General features: G+C 40.9%; 1 protein-coding gene and 8 non-coding genes across 9 annotated transcripts in view; 4 read left to right on the top strand and 5 right to left on the bottom strand.

Annotated features, from left to right (window-relative positions):
- LOC113019210 (uncharacterized) overlaps positions 1-6,394 on the top strand; it is a 42,371-nt gene extending 35,977 nt beyond the window's left edge. Inside the window, exons 4-11 of the mRNA XM_026162769.1 lie at positions 2,634-2,735; positions 2,853-2,868; positions 2,963-3,048; positions 3,210-3,260; positions 4,611-4,670; positions 4,900-4,959; positions 5,113-5,178; positions 5,318-6,394. Of these exons, the coding sequence (XP_026018554.1) occupies positions 2,634-2,735; positions 2,853-2,868; positions 2,963-3,048; positions 3,210-3,260; positions 4,611-4,670; positions 4,900-4,959; positions 5,113-5,178; positions 5,318-5,322 (446 nt within the window). The 3' untranslated portion in view covers positions 5,323-6,394. The remainder of the gene's footprint in view (positions 1-2,633; positions 2,736-2,852; positions 2,869-2,962; positions 3,049-3,209; positions 3,261-4,610; positions 4,671-4,899; positions 4,960-5,112; positions 5,179-5,317) is intronic.
- Positions 6,395-20,428: 14,034 nt separating this feature from the next.
- On the bottom strand, positions 20,429-20,502 carry trnat-ugu (transfer RNA threonine (anticodon UGU)). The gene has a single exon. It is a non-coding gene; the product is annotated as a tRNA-Thr (tRNA).
- A 110-nt stretch (positions 20,503-20,612) lies between these two features.
- Positions 20,613-20,686, top strand: trnat-cgu (transfer RNA threonine (anticodon CGU)). Its single transcript has one exon. It is a non-coding gene; the product is annotated as a tRNA-Thr (tRNA).
- Positions 20,687-21,055: 369 nt separating this feature from the next.
- On the bottom strand, positions 21,056-21,129 carry trnat-agu (transfer RNA threonine (anticodon AGU)). The gene has a single exon. It is a non-coding gene; the product is annotated as a tRNA-Thr (tRNA).
- A 1,984-nt stretch (positions 21,130-23,113) lies between these two features.
- Positions 23,114-23,187, bottom strand: trnat-ugu (transfer RNA threonine (anticodon UGU)). The gene has a single exon. It is a non-coding gene; the product is annotated as a tRNA-Thr (tRNA).
- A 110-nt stretch (positions 23,188-23,297) lies between these two features.
- trnat-cgu (transfer RNA threonine (anticodon CGU)) lies at positions 23,298-23,371 on the top strand. Its single transcript has one exon. It is a non-coding gene; the product is annotated as a tRNA-Thr (tRNA).
- A 369-nt stretch (positions 23,372-23,740) lies between these two features.
- trnat-agu (transfer RNA threonine (anticodon AGU)) lies at positions 23,741-23,814 on the bottom strand. Its single transcript has one exon. It is a non-coding gene; the product is annotated as a tRNA-Thr (tRNA).
- Positions 23,815-25,798: 1,984 nt separating this feature from the next.
- trnat-ugu (transfer RNA threonine (anticodon UGU)) lies at positions 25,799-25,872 on the bottom strand. The gene has a single exon. It is a non-coding gene; the product is annotated as a tRNA-Thr (tRNA).
- A 110-nt stretch (positions 25,873-25,982) lies between these two features.
- Positions 25,983-26,056, top strand: trnat-cgu (transfer RNA threonine (anticodon CGU)). Its single transcript has one exon. It is a non-coding gene; the product is annotated as a tRNA-Thr (tRNA).
- Positions 26,057-27,228: the final 1,172 nt, after the last annotated feature.

The following is a 27,228-nucleotide window of genomic DNA, read 5'->3' as shown; positions in this document are numbered from 1 at the left end:
TACTATAATGAAATAATGTGTTAGTTTGAAATGCTACAGGGAACTATGTACCTGTACATTAATGCTGTGGAAAGACTTCCTGTTCACATAGTCTCCTTCATTTACTGAAGGAGCAATGATTGGAATGTGAGTGCCATCTGTACAGCCAATCACGACTGGGAACCGTGAGAATAAATGTAACATTTAAGTAGTAGTTCAAGTATCACCACATCATGAATTAAGTTTTGTTCATCCTGATACCTGCAATTTTGTGGAATCCCTCTTTGATAAATCTTGTGGGTCTATGACCGGGGAACACCACAAACGAGTACAGGAGACGTTTCAGTGCAACTGTAACATTCCTGACTGCCCGACAGACGGTAGCCTTGGAAACATGCTCAGCGTCACCAATATTATACAGAAAGCTCCCGTTTGCAAAAAACCGAAGTGCAATACAAATAATATGTACAGAACTGAGAGGATGTCCGCGATGTGTCACATGAGCAATATTAGGCCTGAGGATGTTATTCAAATAAATTATAGATTGTGCTGAAAAACGGTGACGTTCACACAGGAAATCATCAGGAAATGATAAAATGTCCAAACGCGCTCTAATCACTCTCTCCCGGCGGAGAGCTCTGCGGAGGATTTGGGCTTCAACATCTACTGGCTCTTCAAGGAAGGAGCACGCCATGTCTGACACTTCCTACAGTCAGGTTTCCGACAAAGAGGCGGAGAAAGTCAGGGTTAGTTGAAGTAAACCTGCTAGGGGGCAGGTTAGCTTCACGGAGTGTGTCGTCATAGTAACTCACTCAGAATTAATCTAAACTCGCTTTGTGAAACCGAAAACCCAGAGTTTTCGTTAACTCAGGGTATACTTACTCAGAGTTTGCACTAAACCGGCTTCCTGAAATAGGGCCCAGGTCCTCAGTTTAGAAAAAAGAGAAAAGAAGAGGAGGAGAAATGAGCAAAAGATACCGGAAAGCTGATGTGTCATTGGATAATAGCAGGTCATTTATCCTGACAGTCAGACTCATAATCAGACTTACACTTTACTCATTAGAAAAATTTATTTGAAATAATATTAAGATGCTCAAACAGAAAAACATTAAACATAAATATAACTATTTACAGAGAGGTGGGAATAAAAAGGACCCAGCTTAAAGTGGAAGAGCCTCAGGGAGAAGGAGGAGAAAAATAAGAACATTGTTTCTGCCGTGGAAAGCCTGCTGCCTCATCAGAAAACTACTGATTGCTAGAATGAATGGCTTTGGCTGGACCTGCCCCTTTGAACTAGGTCAGAGCATCACATCACCAGGCCCCTGATTGGTTGTCGCGGTGCGACTTGACGCTGGAGTTCAGATTTTTCCAACTCGAGCGGTAGATGAGATAAGCGTGAATGCACAAAATGCACCACACAAATTGTAGCGTGGATTTTACTTTGTGCTTCAAACGTGTCAGTCGTGCTACTTGGCTCCGCGAATCAGGCAGAAAAGCGCTTTCGCGACGCAAATCTGCTTCTGAAGTTTCGCGTGACCCCCAGTCGTGCTTCATCGCGCTCCTCCATTGACTTTACATGTAAACCTGAAGCTCTGGTCGCGTCTATCGCGTTCGGTGTGAACGCACCATTACTGAAGGATATCCTGTCACTCTGGGCTCCAGGCTGGGCTGGACTGGGACAAAAAAATCAACCTTGGCATTTTTGGTCCATGGAGCCTACCATGATTGCTAACTAAACGTACACTTTAGCTATCAGCAGTGACTTGTGGTCAAAGTAGCCATTCATTTTTACCTGAATCTTTGAGTGTCTCCCTTCCTAATTATGCTTTTTTTGCTTTTATTAATGTTTTTATCATTTAACCTTCAGCCTTTGGGCTCGTGCCTACTATGCCTGGTATATCATTGGTTAGTTATATCTCCCACCTGTCAGTATATTTTATTTGTATTTATTTTATTTTATTAGTTTATTTACTTGTATTTATTATTGCTCTTAATTGGTTTCCATGAAGCACTTTGGCATACATCTGGTTTTTAAATGTGCTATATAAGAAAACTTGTATTGTAATTGTATTGTATGTCCCTCCAGGCCTGGAGCCAGAAACATCCAGTAACCAGGTCTCATAGACTCAGGAGGCTGTTCTTGCTAGCACCAGCCATAAAAAAGTAGATGGAGTGATATAATTAGGAAGCGAGATTCAAGGATTCCAGTTAAATGAATGCCTACTTTGACCATCAGCCACTGTTAATAGTGAACTGTCACATATATAAGTATGTATGATACGTATATCACGCAGGGCCACCTGGGCCAAAAGTGCCAGGGCCAATTTCTTGTCCAATCCAGCCCTACTAAAGGTTGAGAAGATAATTTTTTCTTTCTCATGTGATTTTCCATAGAAATGACAAACTAATCAAAATGATATGAGATAGGAGTGTTGAACAGGTGATGTGACATTCAGATCAAAGTTTCTTTTGTATCGCTATTCAGGTAAATAATCACCAGAGAGCAGGATGGTGTAAAACAAGTGCAATCTTTCACTTTTTATTAGGAATAGTGATATTGTAAATAGTACTATATTTTTATGTTTTAAAATGTTCCTAAATTATGTGGATGAATCTGTATAAATACGTCTAATTAAAGCCTGGTATTATTACAGCAGCACCTGAAAGCTCTTCATTTCTCACTCCTTTGATTGTTGGACTTGTTTGTGGAATTTTACTGATTCTTCTTCTGCTGCTGTTGTGTCGCTTCAAAAAGGGTGAGACCATTTTCTGAACTGAATATAAAGTAAATAATAAAATTCACATATGTAACTTCAACACTCCATGTACCAGAACAATTTACTATATAACACTGAAATTTTCTTTTCTTCCAGATTCATTCTTTACCAGGTTGGTTAAAATCTCCCCTCTCCTGTACTAGAAGTATATCCTGTGTTTCTTATTAAATCTACAGGTTTACTACTTTTTCTTTTTGTTCCACCAGAACTCGGAGCACAAATCAGAGCTCTGCAATGAACCACGTGATCAAGGATGAAGCTCAACACAGTCGACATAATTCTACTTTTCAAGGTCAGCCTGATCCATGACAAGTTTTGTTGTTGTTGCTTTTTTTATTTACTGACAGATTTTAAACTCCAAGTCCAATTTATCTGTTTCGAGTTTGCTGATTTAGAAGATGATTCATACATAAGAATTTCATTTTTTAATCTATCATTGGCTTGTTTTTGTAGGTGATGCTTGTGTTTATGAATCAATCAAAGACCACGATGACACACAAAATGGTAAAGTAGATACAGTAGCATTGACATATGAAGACTATGTGATTATTTATGTTTAAACATGGAAGTTTTAGAAATATGCAGCACACAGATAAGAAGAAAAAGAAGTTGGACACTTGGTCCTTCCGCTGTAACACAGGGTCAGTTCAACTTTAAGACCAGTCTGTCCTACAACCACTGTGAATCTGTTTTATGAATCCATCTCATTCCTCCTGACTGATTGTTTTCTAGTTTTGCTTTTTGCTGGTGTTACTGTCACTACTGGTAGCATGAGATGGTACACCACCTGCAGTCCATTCAGGTAGACCAGCTCGTTCAGGGCGACACATTTAGCGCACTCTCAGGAAAGTGCTGTGACATACTAGGAGATGATCTGTAACACAAGCAGAGCTGAGCATCAGGGCCATAAGGGCTTTAACCAAGCAGCATGTGCATGTTTCTGGTCAACTATAAGAAACAGACTCCCTGTTTATAACCTGAGAGACTAACATCTTTAACTAATACCACAGCCCAGCAACGTGCCACTCAGGTGGACAGTAGCACAAAGGAAAACTAGAGAAAAATAAGCCAGGAGGGATAAGGAGAGAGTGATGACCTGTGGCCACCACCTGTACAAACACTTATTTTTTGGCAGTTGCCTTGTTGTTGCATCTCCAGTGCACCTCTTGTCACTTTGATTTGCACCAAAGCAGCTAAAACGGATTCAGATGGGTTTACACTTCCTAAATAGACAAATTGTTGTTCTTGATGTTTATCTCACTCTGTGTTATGTCGGTTTGGTAGATTTTGGTATAGTTCAATAAAATTCCTTTTTTTTTTTTTTACCTCTGTTCTATCTAGCATGTAGGTATGTAGATATGTAATAAACATTATTATTATATTAGTGTGAATGTATTATTTTCACCTATAAGCATTGCATGTAATTAATTTCAACCCTGTTCTTATCAGAAATAAGAGAATAGAAGAAACATGTGAGGAGGCTGTTGATTAGACCAGATTATTGTTTTCAAAGGACATAAATGGTATGAGCTACATTCCCTCACTGGAATTTAGGTTCTGACAGAGATGGAGGAAAAGTGAAGAGTGATCCTTAAGGTTTGGATTTGAGCTTAGTGAAAGGGTCGTGCTGAGCAGGGATGAAGGGGGGTTGAGCTGATGTGAAACTGAATTGAGGGCTAACAGGTTTTCATAGAAATGTTTTTAAACATGACAGAAACATCTCATCTTTAATAGACCTTCAATAGGTTTAGATGATCAGTGTGGTGTCGACTGACAGAGATATGAATGTAATGAAAAATTAACACACTTCACCCTTTTTTTTTTTATCCTGATCATCTGTCCATCCTCTTTCAGATGGCAGTGTGTTGTATGCACAGGTCTCCCACGATAGAGCTAAAACCAAGAAAGCCAACGGTGAGTGAAGTAATAAGATTTTTTTTCTTTTTTCTTGTTTTTTATGCATCAAGCAATCCTCATTGACTACACCATTACTTCATCATTTTAAGAGGTTAGTGATGATAACAGTTACATAATTACATAAATTTCCCTCACTGGATTGTAGAGTCACTGACTTTAATGACCAGGGGTGGAGGAGGGTTGAACTGAGGCTTTTTATCCTGATCATCTGTCCATCTTCTTTTAGATGACAGCCTGTTGTATGCACAGGTCAATTACAATAAAGCGAAACCGAAGAGACACAAAGGTAAGTAAAGTAATCAAATAAGTACCTAATTTCATGCTTGCTTTGAGTTTTAATTATTTTTACACAAGAAGAAAAAGTTGTAAAAATAAATCAAGTTGTCACTTTGAACAAAGAGGCGCTTGCAATGACATTTGACAAATCATTTCTTTGCAGGGAAACCAGCTCCTGCAGCAGCTGATGACACAGTTTATTCTGAAGTTAAATCACAAACAGCTCTGGGTAACTGTGCAGAAATAAAAAAGCTTACATGTTGTGATTTGTTGCTGTAACGATGAACTCAAGTACTCAAGTTTTTAGGGAGTAAATTTAGTTCCAAATCACCTTTAATGACTGAATTATGCTGCATCATTTCTTTCAGATTAATAACAAGATCTGCAAAACCAACTGGATCAGTGACAAAACTGAGTTTCATTTGAATTTAAGAGAGCTTTAGAGAAATTGAGATTATGCACTGTTTTATAAGATAAAGTAAAAATAAGTAAAATCTTTCATCATAATAGCCCAAGTGATAATCTGGCTTTGAGACCAGGATGCTTCGCACACATGAACATTCACTGAACTGCAAGTGTTGTTACATGTTCACTGCTAAATAAATAAAATAAATAATAAATAAATAAATAAATACAAATACAAATAAACAACATCTTGAAATCAAAATAATCAACCTACAGGGGGCTGAATTTTGATACACATCAAAGTGAAAAAAAAAATGATGCAGACCATTTTGTTGAAATTTCATTGCACCGACTCAAAATTATACTGAGTAGTCAGTTTGTCTTCCATGGACTTGTATGCTTTCCTGACAATTTTGGAGCATACTCCACAAGAGATGATGGTGTCCTGAGGATCTCCTCCCAGATCTGGACAAGGGCATCTGAGCTCCTGGACAGTCTGAGCTGCAGCATGGCAGCTTCAGATGGAGAGGAGCATAATGTCCCAGTTGGATTTTGGTCAGGCGAGTGTGGGAACCAGTCAGTGGTATCAATTCCTTAATCCTCCAGGAACTGCCTGCATACTCTCGCCACATGAAGCTCGGCATTGTCATACCAGGAGAAACCCAGGACCCACAGGCACCAGCGTAGGATCTGACAATGGGTGACAAACTCTTGAGACTGTGCTAGCAAACCTGACAATTGCACGCATTGAACTGGCAACCTAGAGAAGCTAGACTGCCTGTACAACCTCTGTAGCATCCAGGGATTGTCTCATCTCATCCTACCAGTAACGATGATCACTCTAGCCAAAAGTAAAACTAGTGAAAAAGACAGAAAATATGAGAAAGGAAAAAATGCCAGTAACCTCTAGTTGTAAAATGATTCCTGATTTGGGATGCACCTTTTGTTAACTGCATGTTTTGCTACTTCACAGAGCAGAGATGTCTAAGTGGTGTGATGCTTTACTTGAATTAAAAGTAATTCTTAAATTTTTTTTTGAGCAGTGCATATTTACAGATGTTTTCTGTGTCTTGTCTAAAATCATTTGATGTCTATGATAAGCATACACATGTTTACATGTTTATTTTCTCCTGGATGAATTAAGCATCACTTGACATATTTCTATAAAATTGTTTTTCTTCTTTTAACAGTTTTAGGAAAAGATCAACTTTTTGTTCTTTTTATTTTAGGTAAGCTGCCTGCAGAGGCAGTTTTATTTTCTGTCAGTGTCAGACTTAGTTCTTCCTCTCAGCTGTTACCAGGTGCTTGTTGTTTATTGCAGGGTGTTTAACTTACAAAATCAAGGCATATTAAGGTGACTGTTATTGTGAATTGTTGTTAAATAAACAAAACTGATTTAAATTGACTCAAATGCTTGTGTTCTAAACCAGCAAAGGAAGTAAAGTGGTATCAGATCATACATATCTTAGGGTGGGGATATTCATAAACCCCACAACTGTACATGGAAAGAAAAGGACAGAAATCATAACTTTATGTACAGTCTGACTATAGGATTTACTCTGTTAAAAATAGGAGCCTATATACCTCTGATATCAATTTTCAGAGGTAACCAACAAATAATTGTATTTTTGATCAGAAGGTTGGTGGTTTGATCTCTGCCTCCCCCAATCTGCATGCTAAATATCCGAGGGTAAGATGCTAATCCCAAGTTGCAAGTCCCACAGTCTTGCAACTATTGATACCTTAATGTTGATCAAGGTACTTGTTCTTTAGACGCACTCAGTGATACAGTATTTATTTATTTATTTATTTGTTTATTTGTTCAGTTTCAGAAAAAATACATTATCTGGTATTTTCCTGTAAATATAAAAAGATTGTCTCATTCTTGGATTTAAAACAAGGAGCAGGATTGTCAAAGCGTTTAGACAGCAGATATGATGAATCAAAGGTAATATATAAAAACACTAATAATTGCGGTACATCAATCTAAAATCATAATAATAAATGAAGTTTTGACTTTCTTCTCAGCTTACAAATAAACACCCAATAAGTTAGTCTCACCTCTAACTGAAGTAGAGGCGTGACTTCTGTTTTCAATCATTTTCATGTAAAAGCCCTTTATTATTTTATCATTTCTTATTTGGCTTCTCTGTGAAATCCTGTTCTGTTTGTGCAACCACAAAATGCTCAGTGTGAGTCTTCTACTCATTCATCCATTTTCTGTGGGTCAGAATTTCCCAGTTCTTGGGTCACAGAGGGGCTAGAACCTCTTCCACGTGCCATCTTTCAAGATGCAACACCGCACCTTTTCTTAACTTTAACTTTTTTTAGACTAGGCTTTCAAACTTTATTTCACCTTCCTCTAGTTTCTCTACTTATACCTCTTAGATATAGCGATACAAGATACTTGAAATGTGCAATTCACTTGTATTTTTATTTTTATTCCTATTTATTCTATTTATCCCCTTCGTATATTTTATTTATATATGTCTCTGTATTTATATATGTGTGTGTATATATATATATATATATATATATATATATATATATATATATATATATATATATATATATATATATAATATTCTGTAACTCTGTAACTTCTGTCGGTGCTGTGCTTTTGGAAATAGAATTTCCCAGAGGAACCCACCCGAGGGATTAATAAAGTTTTATCTTATCTTATCTTATCTTATCTTATAAGTTCAGGACATGGTGTACCCTGATCTGGTCACCAGTCTATCACAGGGACAACAGAGAAAGAAGGAGACACCTCTTACTGTTGTTCTCTGACATGAAGACCTTGTCTTCTGTGTAGTTCCATGGTAACATAGTTCTGCCAGAAACCAAACAGTCTCCCTGTCACGGTCCCTGAGTTTCTCTCACGATGGCCTTTGGCCTCTTTCTCTCTCTCTCCTGTTGGTGCTTGTCTGTGTTTGTTCGTGGAGGTGTGTTACCTTTGTACAGAGGTAGCTCCGCTCATTGTCTCTGCCTCCTCACTGGCTGCTAACCTGTAGAAGATCAGCTGATCATACTGATGTACAGCTCGTTGCTCATCAAGCTGACTATTTCAGACTGACAGAAGCAGACACTCAGTTGTTGCCATATTATTGTGTGAGTGAGGTACGTGCTCATCCTCTGTCTTGCATGATTTTCTGTTTCTCTTTACGTTGGAATAATCAGTCTGTCTGTGCAAATCTCTCTGTGTGTATCGAGCCCTGTGAGATTAAAACAACAGTGTGTATTTACTCTTGGAACACCGCCTCTCCCAAATCTTTAATGCATTCACCTGCTGCTTTGCCTCTGTTTTATTGACTTAGCTGTAAATAACCCTGTTACATATTCCCCAGTGCTCTGTGAGTGGGTTTATCATTCTGCTTTTCCCCTTTTTTTCCGTATTTAGCAAAGTGAAAATAAAATAAAATAAACAATAAAAGGTGAATCAAATGGACCATTACGGCAAGGCTGAGATGGTCCATTTGGTAAAGTAAATCCGTTGGGCATCTTTCTTCGCCTTTAGGCAATAATTCTGATGGCAAAAGAGCCAAACGGGACAGGCAAAAAATAAATAAATAAATAAATCATGAATTAACTTACATTTTTTGGAAAGCTGGGTTCAAAAAGTAACACATCCTTCATTGATCTATCAGTCTGGAAAGGGTTACAAAGCCATTTTTAAGGCTGGGAAAAAAATGGGAAAAATTTAGAAACTTGGAAGAGTGGCAAACCGTCCTAGAAGTGGGCGGCCTACCAAAATTACTCCAAGAGCGCATCAATCCCTCACTTAGGAGGCAACAAAAGACGACTGAACAGCATCCAAAGAACTGTAGATCTCACTTTCCTAAGTTAAGTTCAGAGTTCATGATTCAACAATAAGAAAGGGACTAGCAAAGAACACAAAATGTCTCATAATTATCAGAAAGGAGAAGAAAAAAAATAAAAAATAAAGGAGTTTGGATTTGTGGGACACTTTACATTCATAAAGCTCAGCTTAAAATTTAAAGGGAGGTATTTTTACTTATAGATTTAACTCTTGCATGAAAAAGTGCAGGATTACCAACAGCTGCTGTGTTTGGTAATGATTTTGTGTGCTGGTGATTAGTGTGCACCAGCAGTTTATGACTGCAATGTACCAGTGGTGGCCTACTGGATGATCATATCGATGACAGGAGGGAAATAACAGTCTATTGTCTGGTTTGCTAATATTTTTTTTTATCTCTGCAGTTATACCTCTATGTCAGTTTGAACCCATCTAATATATGTGTTTTGTAGACTTCAAATGTTACCTTAATGACCCAACAACAAATGTGTGTAAGGGTAGTTTTTTTTTTTTTTTTTTGGTGATAAAGCTCCTATCAAACAAAGCAAGCAGACAAGTAGGAGGCAAAGATGAGACACTTGTGTGATGCTAGTAATGGTTTATGAAAAAGTCAATTTAACACATCAGCATACAGTGCATTCAGCCTTGTTATGGTATATAAGCATTTAATTTGCCTTATGGTAGACACTGTGAATAATGGCTGATTTAGATTTCTCTGCTGAATCTTCATAAAGGCTATGATGTCACCTACATAAGTTGCCAGCAGTTATGGTTGTGTGTGGTACATTATGTGTTCCTGTCCTGGTGTTGTATATGTGGCGCCAACCATAATGGAAACAAACAAAATGCCAGAATTGTTATTTTTCCTTCTTTTTTTTGTTTTGTTAATTGAAATCCTGGGATTAAACTGTTTGCTTGTTTTTTAAAGTTTGCTTTTCCAAAGAAAAACATGTGCTCTCCCAGTTTTTCCACTTGTTTGTATATTACCCTTGTACTGTGTACCTGTTTGATAGATTTTCCAAGTAACCCCACCTTGCTGAGTTGTAATTTCTGTGTAAAAAGGAAGGAAGAGAGGGAAGAAGTTAAAAAAAAAACCTATTGTTTCCTTCACAGCTCTTTGGTATCTGCTGTGCTGCTGCTTCACTCTCTCTCTTTACAGAAAGTTGTAGAAGTTTTCAGACGTGTCACTGCTGGATGTGAGGATGGGAGCCACTTTGCTCTGTGAGCTGGGCCTATTCTGTGAGTACATCACTGACTCCTATTGTTTGATTCATACTGATCCATAAACATGTTTTAGTAAGAAGAACAGAGCATCAGTCATTTGTACCATTTCAGGTCATGTGATCAGAGGACTCTCATGTTTTATTTATTTCATATTTGAGTGTCTTTAGTTTGATAATGTCTGAAGTTTCTGTCTTTATTGTAGTGCTCTGTACACTCCTCAGTGGGGATTCTTTCCAGCTACTCTATACAGGGAGTGCAGAATTATTAGGCAAATGAGTATTTTGTCCACATCATCCTCTTCATGCATGTTGTCTGACTCCAAGCTGTATAGGCTCGAAAGCCTACAACCAATTAAGCATATTAGGTGATGTGCATCTCTGTAATGAGAAGGGGTGTGGTCTAATGACATCAACACCCTATATCAGGTGTGCATAATTATTAGGCAACTTCCTTTCCTTTGGCAAAATGGGTCAAAAGAAGGACTTGACAGGCTCAGAAAAGTCAAAAATAGTGAGATATCTTGCAGAGGGATGCAGCAGTCTCAAAATTGCAAAGCTTCTGAAGCGTGATCATCGAACAATCAAGCGTTTCATTCAAAATAGTCAACAGGGTCGCAAGAAGCGTGTGGAAAAACCAAGGAGCAAAATAACTGCCCATGAACTGAGAAAAGTCAAGCGTGCAGCTGCCAAGATGCCACTTGCCACCAGTTTGGCCATATTTCAGAGCTGCAACATCACTGGAGTGCCCAAAAGCACAAGGTGTGCAATACTCAGAGACATGGCCAAGGTAAGAAAGGCTGAAAGACGACCACCACTGAACAAGACACACAAGCTGAAACGTCAAGACTGGGCCAAGAAATATCTCAAGACTGATTTTTCTAAGGTTTTATGGACTGATGAAATGAGAGTGAGTCTTGATGGGCCAGATGGATGGGCCCGTGGCTGGATTGGTAAAGGGCAGAGAGCTCCAGTCCGACTCAGACGCCAGCAAGGTGGAGGTGGAGTACTGGTTTGGACTGGTATCATGAAAGATGAGCTTGTGGGGCCTTTTCGGGTTGAGGATGGAGTCAAGCTCAACTCCCAGTCCTACTGCCAGTTCCTGGAAGACACCTTCTTCAAGCAGTGGTACAGGAAGAAGTCTGCATCCTTCAAGAAAAACATGATTTTCATGCAGGACAATGCTCCATCACACGCGTCCAAGTACTCCACAGCGTGGCTGGCAAGAAAGGGTATAAAAGAAGAAAAACTAATGACATGGCCTCCTTGTTCACCTGATCTGAACCCCATTGAGAACCTGTGGTCCATCATCAAATGTGAGATTTACAAGGAGGGAAAACAGTACACCTCTCTGAACAGTGTCTGGGAGGCTGTGGTTGCTGCTGCACGCAATGTTGATGGTGAACAGATCAAAACACTGACAGAATCCATGGATGGCAGGCTTTTGAGTGTCCTTGCAAAGAAAGGTGGCTATATTGGTCGCTGATTTGTTTTTGTTTTGTTTTTGAAGGTCAGAAATGTATATTTGTGAGTGTGGAGATGTTATATTGGTTTCACTGGTAAAAATAAATAATTGAAATGGGTATATATTTGTTTTTTGTTAAGTTGCCTAATAATTATGCACAGTAATAGTCACCTGCACACACAGATATCCCCCTAAAATAGCTAAAACTAAAAACAAACTAAAAACGACTTCCAAAAACATTCAGCTTTGATATTAATGAGTTTTTTGGGTTCATTGAGAACATGGTTGTTGTTCAATAATAAAATTATTCCTCAAAAATACAACTTGCCTAATAATTCTGCACTCCCTGTATACTTCCCACAGTCAAGAGAGTTAGTGGGAATAGGTTAATTGGCAAATGTAAATTGTAGGTACATACGCAGGTACGCTTGTAGGTACATGTGAATGGGTAACAGACCTGCCTAGAATGTGGTCCAATACCTTGTGACCCTGAATTGGATCAGCAGAAGAGATGAAAACAAAAATGTAAAGATAAAGAATTATATTTGGAGCTTTAGTGAGAATATTCAGGGCTGAAGCCACACAAAAAAAATAAAGTATATCATATTCACGCTGTAACATGTTGTCATTATGTGAAAAGGTCTTTCCAGTTGATAAACCCCGTCCTGTCCTCACTGTGTCTGCATCATGGCTGAGTCCTGGAGCCTCAGTAACTCTGAACTGTGAGGTTGAACATCCGTCTGCAGGATGGAGCTTCTACTGGTATAAAGCTGTTCCTGATCTATCAGAGAAATCCTCCAGTTATGAGCTGCTACCTGATGGCAGTGGGACTGCACAGGACTCCTACATCATTCATGGACAGACACACACAGCAGGATACGTGTGCAGAGCTGGAAGAGGAGACCCAGAGTATCACACTGATCACAGTCAACCAAAGTTTGTCTGGTCTGCAGGTCAGCTTGTTTATTCATCCTGTCATTTCAATGAGCTGGTGTTATGTGATTACTTTGATTCAACAATATCTCTTTTTCACTCAGATGCACCCCTTTAAAAACTTATTCATATGAAAAGGCAAAACAATCTTTTCATTTCTGACTGTGATCCAGCTAATCTGAGTTTACTTGTTTCTTTTTCTTAACCTTTTCCCTTTTCACTTACAGTGATAGCACAAAAGACTAAAGGTATAAACAACAATCAGAATCAGAAAGACTTTATTTATCCCCGAGGGGCAATCAAGATACAACAGAGCAGCATGACATTGAAAATGAGTACAGAGCATAAACAGGTAATAACAGAGAGATAAAAAAAAATACACAGAATATACAGTATATACACAGTTTTAAGATTGCACAGTTTTATCCTTTAAGTGACTTAAAGGGGAATAAATAACTGTAAGTGAGTAAAAGTGTCAGTAGTATAAAAAGAGTGTAGAGTAGTTTATGTTTATGGGTGTGGGAAATGTTCTTATCGAGTTAAAAAGCAGAGTGGCTTTGGGGACAAGGGTGGCTCTCCTCCTCTCAGTCCTGCAGGAAATGCAGCAGAGGCGTCGCCCAGAGGGGAGCCATTGAAATGCGGGGTGAAGAATGTGGGAGGGGTCATTGATGATTTTGGCTGCCTGTTGGCTGAAAACCTGGTACAGGTTTTCAGCCAACAGGCCCTTAGACAGTAGCAATCTACTCCTCTTGTATTTGTTAAAATAGTCTCGAGAAAAAATTCTCTGGTCTTTCTGGAGGTCTTTCAAAGTTCTTCTTTGGATGTTGTTAAGCCTTTTATTCCATTCTGTCAAGATGATGCCACACTGCTCCAGTAGTCTTGAGTTTTGGGTTCTGAGTTGACTTTTCTAGACTAAATTCAAAGTCTAGAATTTAAACGAGTTATTTGAGGCAGAAACAACATGAACTCAGTTTCCTGTTAGAAAACGATGGAGATGGGATGTTCATTAAATTGTTTGTTCTTCAATTAACCTATTATTACTTTGATTCATAAACACATAGAAGGTGTAGACTATAAACTTGTAGACTAAATTTCCATTTATATTTATACATGTTATGTCATTTCACCAATTTTACATTTTCCTTAAAACTATAAAGAAATGGAACATGGCTTAAGATTCTGGATAGTGTTGTTTGAGATTTTTGTTATTTATTCGATCCATCCATCCATTCACTTCTGCTTATCCTTTTCAGGGTCACGGGGGGCGCTGGGGCCTATCCCAGCTGTCATAGGGCGAGAGGCAGGGTACACCCTGGACAGGTCGCCAGTCTGTCACAGGGCCAACACACAGAGACAGACAACCATTCGCGCCCACATTCACTCACAGATTCACACCTATGGGCAATTTGGTTTAACCAATTAACCTATCCCCACAAACTGCATGTCTTTGGACGGTGGGAAGAAGCCGGAGTACCCAGAGGGAACCCACTTAAACACGGGGAGAACATGCAAACTCCACACAGAAAGACCCTGGCCTGATGGTGGAATTGAACTCGGGACCTTCTTGTTCAAGTTAAAAAAAATAAGTTCACTAAAAAAAAAAAAAAAAAAAAAAAAAAACACAAATTGTTAAGTTATCAGCACTGACCATCAAAAAATACCAGAAACATTTAACATTTCTGAGCTTTGTGTCTTCACTGCATGTTGTTTCCAGATGTTCATTCAGCAGCGTCTCTCACAGTGAGTCCTGACAGAGTGCAACACTTCACCTCTGACTCTGTCTCACTGACCTGTGAGGGAAACTTCACTGAGTGGAGAGTGAGGAAGTTCTCTGAGGACGGCCGACTGTACTCTGACTGTAGCAGAATGACTGGATCCACATGTGACATCAACACATCAAAGTCAGATAGTGCAGTGTACTGGTGTGAGTCTGGATCAGATTTCAGCAACGCAGTCAACATCACTGTACACTGTATGTAAATGATTGCCCCAATTACCTGCTGTAAGTCATTGTATGTGAAAACAAAGACCTACATATTTTTCTCAGTAGTTCAGACATGCCCCCTCTGTGAATCACCACTGTATCACAGTACAGGGGTTACATTCTGCTGGTAGACTCTCAAGGAAAATTGGTCCTGGGTGGGGTTCCAGATGTAGAATAATTCTGAAAACTCTTATGATGCCCACCTACCAGAAATCAACAGTCAATTTTATCATTTAAATTTTTTGTATATTCTGGACAATTGGGTAAAGAAATGAGCTGAACTGTCAACTGATTACCACTTTTGAGTTGGTGAAACCATAAGATGCTGGACACCTGTCAAAGAGTCCTGCATCCTATCCCTTGAGGGTAAGTGGGAATTTGCCCAACCAATCTGCATTTGCCTTGTGGAATTAGAGAAAGCACTGTTTGCATCTCTCGGGGTATCCTGCATGGGATACCTGGCTCATTGTCACAGCCTATTCAGTCCCTGTATAACCACAGTGAGACCATGGAAGAGTGGCCAGGGGAAGCAAGTCTGGACTTCTGTCTAGACTCTTGCCTACAAAAAAAAAAAACAAAACAAAAACAAAACACCAAACCTCAGATCTGGTTCTTTGTCATATTCAGCTGAATGTAGAGTAAATTTAAATTCCAGACTTGATATTGTGCAATATCCCATATATTAATATATGGGATATTGCACAGTGGCAGGAATGAGCAGCAGTACAAACTGAACAGTGCAAAAGTTCTTTTTTTTTTTTTTTTTGGGGGGGGGGGGGGGGGCAGTTGTTACAGTATTGCACTTTTATAAATATAAATACCAATAAAGTGGAGTGACCAGCGCAGATTATACAGAGTACTTGTGAAGCTGCAGGGCAGCTTCTGAGTGCGTCCTGTGGACTGTGCTGTGTGTGTTTAAGTGTTGTGGTTGAGGTGTCGTATGGCTTGGTGGTAAAAACAGTTTTTAAGTCTTGTAGTCCGAGCAGACAGACTCCTGTAACGTCTGTCAGATGGTAACAAGGAGAAGAGCTGATGTGCTGGGTGGCTGTGGTCCTTGATGATGCTGTGTGCTTTACGGAGGCATCGCTGAAGAAATGTCCTGAATGGCAGGAAGCCTCATGTCAGTGATGTGCTCTGCTGTCTTCACCACCCTCTGTAGTGATTTACGGCTGCTGGCAGAGCAGCTTCCGTACCAAACTGTAATGCAGCTCGTCAGCAAGCTCTCGATTGCTCACCTGTAGAAATTTGAGGTGATGTTGGCATTCATGCCAAACTTCCTCAGCCTCCTCAGGAAGTAGAGTCGCTGGCGAGCTTTCCTGATAGCAGTGTGTGTAAGGGTCCAGGAGAAGTCCTCGGTGATGTTGACTCCAAGGAATTTGAAGCTGCTGACCCTTTCAACCTTGGTACTGTTTATGTGGATGGGCTGGTGTTCCATGACTGGCCGTTTCCGGTAGTCCACTATCATTTCTCTAGTTATGCTGATGTTGAGAGTCAGGTTATTTTCCAGACTCCACTCGTACAGTGCCATCGTCTCCTTTCTATAGGCCGTCTCACTTCTTATCGCTAACTTTGTGCAATTGATTTTGTTGTTGTTGTTGTTGTTAAGGCTCTTTCCATCCCTAATAGTGTGACCAGAACTAATGTGATTTGACTGTTTTGCAGATTATGATCCTATCCTGATGAATCCTGTTCATCCTGTGACTGAAGGAAGTTCTGTTAGTCTGAGCTGCAGTTCAAGAGAAAAAAAAAAATACTTTCCAATGTGTTTTTCTATTGTAGCGAGTAAACGCCACCGAATAACTGCTAAGGGCCTCTATACTACTTGTGCAACCTTTCAGGCCCAAAGCTCTCACAGGAACGAGCCCAGAACAAACAGGACAAGAGGGTCAATATCGGTCAGATATGTTAAAATTTATTATTTTAAAAGAACACAAAGGGTTTGCAAAAGGCCTAAAACATCAAAATGGAAAAAGTCACTAACGATCACAAGATAGTGTTATTGGTGCAACCTGCCAGCAATGCAACTATCACCTGAGGGCTTGCTCTCCCTCGGCGGTCCCAGATGCTCGTTGCTTTAAAAGAAACAAATCCACCCCAAATAAATACGAGCCCAACAGAACACTTATCGCATGCACTAAGTGTTTTAGTTCAGGCAATAATGGGTGGCACTAAAAATCACTCTTAATAAAACATATTCACTGCAAATCCACACGGAGCACCTCTAAAAGACCTAACTCCCCTAAGGTAAGAGCCCAGCTCAGGGATTGCACATTGCCCGACTAATATTGCACCAGCCCAGTAGAAAATAAAAACAAACCTGGCATAAAAACAGTTTTAAAAGGTGACCCTACTAAAACCAAAAACGCAACAAAAAGGAGAAGGAGAAAAAAAAAAGTGACAAATTCACATGTGCAGCCTGCCCTGCAGGAGGCAATACAATATAAAATAGATTATAGTGCATAAATATACTTTTTTAAATGTCCAAATATATTAAGTTAACATACCTCCAGCAGAGGTATGCTGCACATGTGGCTTATCTTGGCTTATCTTCTGAAATCACTACTAAAAACAAAATAAAATAAACATTAGTGATGGGACGTTCTGTATCGAGGCTTCGGAGTGTGTGTCGAGTAATGGAGGGGGCGTTTCCGCGAAGCGCGTATCGAGGCTTGCTTCATTTATGGGAGGAGCTGAAAATGATGACGTCCGAAGCCTCGCTGCCCGGCTGTACCACGTGACTGGTTCATGAAGCGGTTCGAACTTTGCCGCAAATAATCATTTTCCATACTGCCAGCATAAATATACACAGTATACTGCCATCACTACAATATACATGTTTTACACACTCCTTTTGTTGTTGACATTTACAGGCTGTGTGCAAAATGCCACACTCTTCAAATTCATGCCAGCTATTATTTTTACGTCCAGTAGGTGTCCTGCTAGAGCAAATGAAGCTTCATGAAGCTTCGCGTTGGGGTGAACCAATTGGATGAAAAGCTCCAGTGCTTCATGGGGCTTCATCTGCCCATCACTAATAAACATCAAATACATTTCAACAAATTAAAAAAAAAAGCACTAAAAGAAAAACAGCCTGTACCTCGAACCTCTGCTGTAGAGGTTTAAAACAACGGTTTGTGTAGCAGACAATGAAAACTTCTCAGGCTCTTCACCTACTCACAAAACCATTGTTCACAGCCGCTCATCAGTGGAAATGAAGAGCAGCTGCTGCTACTTCCTCTTTTATACCCTCCATTGGGTCCCCTGGGTCCTAAAGCCTTCCCATTACACTATCACAATGACATACTTATTCAAAATGATACCCGAGGGGAGCTGAAAATCTCTGCAGTGTCAGATTCTGATGAAGGTTTCTACAAGTGTCAGTACTCAGGAAGAGAGTCAGCACAGAGCTGGATGTCAGTTAAAGGTGAGCAGGATCAAAACATTTTATTTTTCATGACATATTGTAGGTGGCTTATTCAAATATATTTACAGTAGATACCTTGTCTACTGCACTATAATATGATCTTAAAACAGGCATGTATTTTTTTTCAACAATACTGTGGTTAACACAAATGCCTAACATGTATAAAATTTTGCAGAAAGACTGGATTTTCTCTTCAGTGGGAGAAACCCAACACTTACAGTTTTTTCTGATTGCTTAAGCACATTTTTTGTAACTATTGGCTAATTTTGCAAAACTCTTCACACAAATAAATAAAACCTGTCACCCAATTATCAAAACATTTTAGTTCTCTTGCAAAAGCGAACACAGCTAGATTAACCCTTCACACCTTTGTAAAAATGGTGTTTCCGTATCAAACAGTACACACAAGCCATCATCTACTAAGCACACAATGCGCCAACTGCACACTTATGGTATGAATACAAAACAAATCTGGCTTTTGCTTTCTCTGTGCACAAGGTAGGCTATGTCAGTTTGAGCTCATACTTCTGTCATAGATCCATAAGCATAGAGGGATCCAAACTTCAAGTACTGGTGTTTATTCAAACAAATCAAAACAAACACAAGTGTTTATTTCCAAGTATAGGATTATTTGCAATCTCCATAATGACTATATGGGTTACTTGGTCTGCAGTGAACATGCTTCCTCTGCCCCCAGCATCTGGTCATCTCGCTATTCTGTAAAGTAACAATTTCAGTATTTTTACATCAATGGTATTGGTGTGTTTCTCATTGGCATATGGCAGTGCCACAAATCTTTGTGCGAAGTGACTGTACTAACCGATTCTCATTTCAAGATGTCCTTATGGTACTTGCTACAGTGTAGCGGCTCGAGTTGGGCTGGACCCGTTGGCCAGTTACCCTCAGGGTCATTCCACGGTTGATTACATGGTCCACTATTGTAGCTCTGATGTCATCAGCAATTCGATTTCTTACTCTTCCTACCCTTCCTCTCCCCCCTCCTCGTCTTCCTCTTGCTCCTCCTTGTCCTTGTCGTCCTCTTCATCCTACTTCTTGACCTCCACGTCCTCTTCCTCGGCCTCCTCTACTTCTCACTCTTTCTGCTCCCTCCATTGTACTCCGCACACACAGCTTACCTGTATTATAGTGCTTAGGCTGATTGCAAAGTGAACTAATTATCTAAAAAAGATTTCACATGTGAAAGTGTGCCAGACAGTTGGCAAGTTAGTGTTAATGATAGCCATACATGTGTATACTGTTGCTAGGAGTGTGTTGGAAATTTGGTAATTGAGTGTTGTGCAGTGAATTGTGCCTACAGTTTTGCAAAGTGTCTGTTACAAAATTGCAAACTGAGTGCAAAGCAGTTTTTGTGCTTTTAGTTTTGCAAACACAGTGAGTGGTTTTGCTATAAGTCTGAATAGTTTTAGAGGTTGTGCTACAGGAATCACAGTTAGGGTTTAAGCATTCAGAAAAAACTGTAAGTGATTAAGGGGTATTGCAAGCTTGGAATAGTCTTTTATAAACCTCCTGTAATATCCAGTGAACCCAAGGAAAGACTTAAGCTACTTGATCTTAGCTGGTCTTGGCCAAGTAGTGAGGGCAGCTGGATCTGTTTTGACCCCTTCTGATGATACAACATAGCCGAGATATTGGACAGATGTCCTGAAGAACTGACATTTCTCTGGCGACAGCTTTAAAGTAAATTCTTTCATCCTATGGAGGACCTTCAGCGATCGTTCCTCATGGTTCTCAAGTGTAGCTGAGAAAGGAGTGACATCATCAAGAAAAACCGAGACCTGACTCAAATTCCTGCTGCCTATACACTTTTCCATAACATAAGAGGAAACAAGAAGACTAGAACACCTCCTTATGCTGTTTTTAATAGAGAACACTTGGGCATTTATTTTAACACAACACCTAACAGTCTTACCTTCTCTTATCACTAACTCGAATGATTTGCAGAATGTTGACATTACTTTTGGGACGAAAGCTCAATATAACCCTGCCTCACCCAGTTTCTATACTGGTCCATTTATGTCTGTTGTTACAGTTGCGCAGTTTCATGTTTGAGTACACTTTCAGTTTTGATTGTTTTTCATCTGCATGTGGTGCACAGCTGCTGGGGTGTCCTTTGCTAAATCTTTAGTGCCTCCAAACTTGAGATTCAACACCTTACTTTCTTTTATTTTGACATTGAGGAAAAGTTGCCTCTTATTTTGAAACAGCTCAACAGGCACTGCTGGGATTTGAACCCAGGATCTCCTGTTTACAAGACAGGTGCTTTGACCGGCTAAGCTACAGTGCCTCCTTCAGGGAAGGGAAAAACCAAGTAACCTCTGCAGACACAGGTTTGAATCGGTTCGTCACATTTTTCCCCACCAGCTGTTGGGCAGTAGCCAGAGGTACACAGCTCAAGGCGCTGTGGCTTAGCTGGCCAAAGCGCCTGTCTCGTAAACAGGAGATCCTGGGTTCAAATCCCGGCAGTGCCTTACCTCCCTACCAATGCCATTACATTTCATTAACGAGTGCTGATGGCGGGAAGCATTGGGAGTTATGCTTTCTCTCCTTCGTTTCCAAGAAGAGGACACAATGAAGATTTAGACACGCCCAAGACATCAATATTGGGTGAACAACCCTCAGAAGCTCCACTAGCGGTTTAATGCCTGGGACACCTCCAGCATTTGTTCTAGAACTGAAGAAGCTTCTTGGATCAGGATGTGAAAAGAAGTTTTTAAAGCTCTCAAGAGTACCGTGAGGTGGATAACTGAGGACATACACAGACTTTGAAAGATTTCCCAACTCCAAGATTAACAATGCAATCAACACTGTGAAGAAGATGGTTTCAAATGGTAATAGCAAGGCACTGCTGGGATTTGAACCCAGGGTCTCCTGCTTACTAGACAGGCGCTTTGACCAGCTAAGCCACAGTGCCTCCTGCGGTGAGGCAAACCGGTGATACCTGGTATTACCTGGTACTGCAGAAGGAGACGAGTTCAATCTTTTTAACCTTTGTGCACTATAAATGTAGGATATGGTCAAATAGTCCAACAAGTAACTTCCTGTTCTTCACTTCTTCAATGACCTCAGTGGAAACATCATAAGGTGAAGGAGAATCTTTTGAGACTGATTCAACAGGGTGAGTCTGAACAAGTCCTCAAAACAACTCTATTTCCCTTGGCAAGGGTGGATTCCCGCACTTGACTGTCAAACCTTTGTTTGTTTCGCAAAGCACTCTTTTGACTGTGCTCAATGGCTAACTGGTAGCTTTCTGCAAGACTCTCTCAGCTCTCCAGATCTAATTTCTGTTCACGTAGCCAATCGGAAAGAGACATCTGCTTCAGGGGGCATGGCCCAGCTACATCAGTTTGACAGAAATCTGCTGGTATTGCAGAGGCTCCAATAGCCAAACATTGTACTCGTGCAGACGATGATACTGCTGCCTCCTCCTCAAGAGTTGAGGAATACTCATGTCTCTTGCATACTGCCTTTACTGCCTCGGTTGGAAAATCAGGCTCTTTGTTGCGGCGCAAGAGCTGTGCAGTAAAGCCTTCAATGGCATTTTCCTCATCATTAGAACTCTGATCAGATATATCACAGGCATGCCGATACGGACGTCTCAACAGCCCATCTGCATCTTGGTTGTTCTTCCCAGCGCTATACTCAATGTCAAAATCAAAACTGGAAAGTACGGCCAACCAGCAATGCCCTACTGCATCCAAGTTTGCAGATGTTAAAACATATGTGAGTGGATTATTGTCTGTCATCACTGTAAATTTTGCTCCATAGAGATAGCGGAAAACGTTCTGGGTGACAGCCCACTTCACAGACAGCAAGTCAAGCTTGTGTGCAGGGTACCTTTGCTCGGACTTGGAGAGACCCCTACTGGCACAGGCAGTGACTCTTAACTTGTTCTCCTGTTCTTGATATAAGGCTGCACCGAGAACATGGGCGCTTGCATCGGTGTGCACAATATAATGTCTCTTTGGATCTGCAAACCCAAGAACAGGAGCTGTTGTGAGCTTGAGAGTCAATGTCTTCAAAGTATCTTCAGCGGTTGGGGTCCATTTTTCGTGAAAAGGTTTTTTGAGATCCGCACTGGTAGAAACCTTGTGGTTTCTGCCAGACAGACTGGATATTCTCTTCAGTGGGAGGCAACCAGCACTTAAGTGATTAAGGGGTATTGCAAGCTTGGAATAGTCTTTTATAAACCTCCTGTAATATCCAGTGAACCCAAGGAAAGACTTAAGCTACTTGATCTTAGCTGGTCTTGGCCAAGTAGTGAGGGCAGCTGGATCTGTTTTGACCCCTTCTGATGATACAACATAGCCGAGATATTGGACAGATGTCCTGAAGAACTGACATTTCTCTGGCGACAGCTTTAAAGTAAATTCTTTCATCCTATGGAGGACCTTCAGCGATCGTTCCTCATGGTTCTCAAGTGTAGCTGAGAAAGGAGTGACATCATCAAGAAAAACCGAGACCTGACTCAAATTCCTGCTGCCTATACACTTTTCCATAACATAAGAGGAAACAAGAAGACTAGAACACCTCCTTATGCTGTTTTTAATAGAGAACACTTGGGCATTTATTTTAACACAACACCTAACAGTCTTACCTTCTCTTATCACTAACTCGAATGATTTGCAGAATGTTGACATTACTTTTGGGACGAAAGCTCAATATAACCCTGCCTCACCCAGTTTCTATACTGGTCCATTTATGTCTGTTGTTACAGTTGCGCAGTTTCATGTTTGAGTACACTTTCAGTTTTGATTGTTTTTCATCTGCATGTGGTGCACAGCTGCTGGGGTGTCCTTTGCTAAATCTTTAGTGCCTCCAAACTTGAGATTCAACACCTTACTTTCTTTTATTTTGACATTGAGGAAAAGTTGCCTCTTATTTTGAAACAGCTCAACAGGCACTGCTGGGATTTGAACCCAGGATCTCCTGTTTACAAGACAGGTGCTTTGACCGGCTAAGCTACAGTGCCTCCTTCAGGGAAGGGAAAAACCAAGTAACCTCTGCAGACACAGGTTTGAATCGGTTCGTCACATTTTTCCCCACCAGCTGTTGGGCAGTAGCCAGAGGTACACAGCTCAAGGCGCTGTGGCTTAGCTGGCCAAAGCGCCTGTCTCGTAAACAGGAGATCCTGGGTTCAAATCCCGGCAGTGCCTTACCTCCCTACCAATGCCATTACATTTCATTAACGAGTGCTGATGGCGGGAAGCATTGGGAGTTATGCTTTCTCTCCTTCGTTTCCAAGAAGAGGACACAATGAAGATTTAGACACGCCCAAGACATCAATATTGGGTGAACAACCCTCAGAAGCTCCACTAGCGGTTTAATGCCTGGGACACCTCCAGCATTTGTTCTAGAACTGAAGAAGCTTCTTGGATCAGGATGTGAAAAGAAGTTTTTAAAGCTCTCAAGAGTACCGTGAGGTGGATAACTGAGGACATACACAGACTTTGAAAGATTTCCCAACTCCAAGATTAACAATGCAATCAACACTGTGAAGAAGATGGTTTCAAATGGTAATAGCAAGGCACTGCTGGGATTTGAACCCAGGGTCTCCTGCTTACTAGACAGGCGCTTTGACCAGCTAAGCCACAGTGCCTCCTGCGGTGAGGCAAACCGGTGATACCTGGTATTACCTGGTACTGCAGAAGGAGACGAGTTCAATCTTTTTAACCTTTGTGCACTATAAATGTAGGATATGGTCAAATAGTCCAACAAGTAACTTCCTGTTCTTCACTTCTTCAATGACCTCAGTGGAAACATCATAAGGTGAAGGAGAATCTTTTGAGACTGATTCAACAGGGTGAGTCTGAACAAGTCCTCAAAACAACTCTATTTCCCTTGGCAAGGGTGGATTCCCGCACTTGACTGTCAAACCTTTGTTTGTTTCGCAAAGCACTCTTTTGACTGTGCTCAATGGCTAACTGGTAGCTTTCTGCAAGACTCTCTCAGCTCTCCAGATCTAATTTCTGTTCACGTAGCCAATCGGAAAGAGACATCTGCTTCAGGGGGCATGGCCCAGCTACATCAGTTTGACAGAAATCTGCTGGTATTGCAGAGGCTCCAATAGCCAAACATTGTACTCGTGCAGACGATGATACTGCTGCCTCCTCCTCAAGAGTTGAGGAATACTCATGTCTCTTGCATACTGCCTTTACTGCCTCGGTTGGAAAATCAGGCTCTTTGTTGCGGCGCAAGAGCTGTGCAGTAAAGCCTTCAATGGCATTTTCCTCATCATTAGAACTCTGATCAGATATATCACAGGCATGCCGATACGGACGTCTCAACAGCCCATCTGCATCTTGGTTGTTCTTCCCAGCGCTATACTCAATGTCAAAATCAAAACTGGAAAGTACGGCCAACCAGCAATGCCCTACTGCATCCAAGTTTGCAGATGTTAAAACATATGTGAGTGGATTATTGTCTGTCATCACTGTAAATTTTGCTCCATAGAGATGGCGGAAAACGTTCTGGGTGACAGCCCACTTCACAGACAGCAAGTCAAGCTTGTGTGCAGGGTACCTTTGCTCGGACTTGGAGAGACCCCTACTGGCACAGGCAGTGACTCTTAACTTGTTCTCCTGTTCTTGATATAAGGCTGCACCGAGAACATGGGCGCTTGCATCGGTGTGCACAATATAATGTCTCTTTGGATCTGCAAACCCAAGAACAGGAGCTGTTGTGAGCTTGAGAGTCAATGTCTTCAAAGTATCTTCAGCGGTTGGGGTCCATTTTTCGTGAAAAGGTTTTTTGAGATCCGCACTGGTAGAAACCTTGTGGTTTCTGCCAGACAGACTGGATATTCTCTTCAGTGGGAGGCAACCAGCACTTAAGTGATTAAGGGGTATTGCAAGCTTGGAATAGTCTTTTATAAACCTCCTGTAATATCCAGTGAACCCAAGGAAAGACTTAAGCTACTTGATCTTAGCTGGTCTTGGCCAAGTAGTGAGGGCAGCTGGATCTGTTTTGACCCCTTCTGATGATACAACATAGCCGAGATATTGGACAGATGTCCTGAAGAACTGACATTTCTCTGGCGACAGCTTTAAAGTAAATTCTTTCATCCTATGGAGGACCTTCAGCGATCGTTCCTCATGGTTCTCAAGTGTAGCTGAGAAAGGAGTGACATCATCAAGAAAAACCGAGACCTGACTCAAATTCCTGCTGCCTATACACTTTTCCATAACATAAGAGGAAACAAGAAGACTAGAACACCTCCTTATGCTGTTTTTAATAGAGAACACTTGGGCATTTATTTTAACACAACACCTAACAGTCTTACCTTCTCTTATCACTAACTCGAATGATTTGCAGAATGTTGACATTACTTTTGGGACGAAAGCTCAATATAACCCTGCCTCACCCAGTTTCTATACTGGTCCATTTATGTCTGTTGTTACAGTTGCGCAGTTTCATGTTTGAGTACACTTTCAGTTTTGATTGTTTTTCATCTGCATGTGGTGCACAGCTGCTGGGGTGTCCTTTGCTAAATCTTTAGTGCCTCCAAACTTGAGATTCAACACCTTACTTTCTTTTATTTTGACATTGAGGAAAAGTTGCCTCTTATTTTGAAACAGCTCAACAGGCACTGCTGGGATTTGAACCCAGGATCTCCTGTTTACAAGACAGGTGCTTTGACCGGCTGAGCTACAGTGCCTCCTTCAGGGAAGGGAAAAACCAAGTAACCTCTGCAGACACAGGTTTGAATCGGTTCGTCACATTTTTCCCCACCAGCTGTTGGACAGTAGCCAGAGGTACACAGCTCAAGGCGCTGTGGCTTAGCTGGCCAAAGCCCCTGTCTCGTAAACAGGAGATCCTGGGTTCAAATCCCGGCAGTGCCTTACCTCCCTACCAATGCCATTACATTTCATTAACGGGTGCTGATGGCGGGAAGCATTGGGAGTTATGCTTTCTCTCCTTCGTTTCCAAGAAGAGGACACAATGAAGATTTAGACACGCCCAAGACATCAATATTGGGTGAACAACCCTCAGAAGCTCCACTAGCGGTTTAATGCCTGGGACCCTCCAGCATTTGTTCTAGAACTGAAGAAGCTTCTTGGATCAGGATGTGAAAAGAAGTTTTTAAAGCTCTCAAGAGTACCGTGAGGTGGATAACTGATGACCAATGTTCTCTCTAAGCTGCGCACGTGCACAATTGCGCACTGCTGGCACGGTCTCTGCGCACAGAAAATCTGCGTTGCGCACAAAAAAAATCTAACCTGAATTGAATTTAAAACTTCTGTTTTGCAGTGTTAGTCAGTGAGTGACTAGCTGCTCCCGTATGGGATTAGAACGATGCCACCTTATCCCATAGTCCAGCCAATAATGCGATTCACATTACACATCTAATCAACGTCATTGACAGGCTATGACAGTGTCTTTATGTGCCGACACTGGTGTTTTAGCTAGCAAAGCGGCGTGGCTGATGTGGAGTGAAGCCACGTTAATGACAACGTGTACAACCATTGGAGATGTGAGCAGGACAGACGGAACAATTGACGGAAAAAGTGTAAAAGTGTTGACTTTATACCAGTTTTTAAATTGTGTTGATTGGCCACGTAAAACCAGAGTTATGATAAAAATATCTGCAATGTTTGTTTTTCTTCCTGAATACTATCGTTATTTACTGCGGGAAGAAACGGGAAGAAACGGTAAAAACGGCGTTTCATAAGAAAAAAGGCTTGAAAGCCTGTGAGCAAAGACAAACTCCACCCCCCTCTCCCTTTCCTATTCGTCCAAAAAAGTACCATTCGACCAATCAAAAAATGATATGGCAACGTGGCATCTAGTTGTTAAGGGAGGGGGAAGTTTTAGGAGTGACGGCGGTGTTTTGAGATGTGAGAGATTTGCGATGTTTAGCCAAAATCTTGTGTAGTTAGTGTGTAGTGTAGTCAATAGTTTTGTTGTGTGTGTCAGAACAATGAGGCGACTGCTGAATGTTACAGGTGTTACAGCAGTGATACAGCTCCTGTTGTCAGGCCTGCAGGGATCAGGCTGTTGTTCTCCTTCATCT

This window comes from Astatotilapia calliptera, chromosome 3 (genome assembly GCF_900246225.1).
Source record: "Astatotilapia calliptera chromosome 3, fAstCal1.2, whole genome shotgun sequence".
Lineage (NCBI taxonomy): Eukaryota > Metazoa > Chordata > Actinopteri > Cichliformes > Cichlidae > Astatotilapia > Astatotilapia calliptera.
This window is presented reverse-complemented; position numbering and strand designations above follow the sequence as displayed.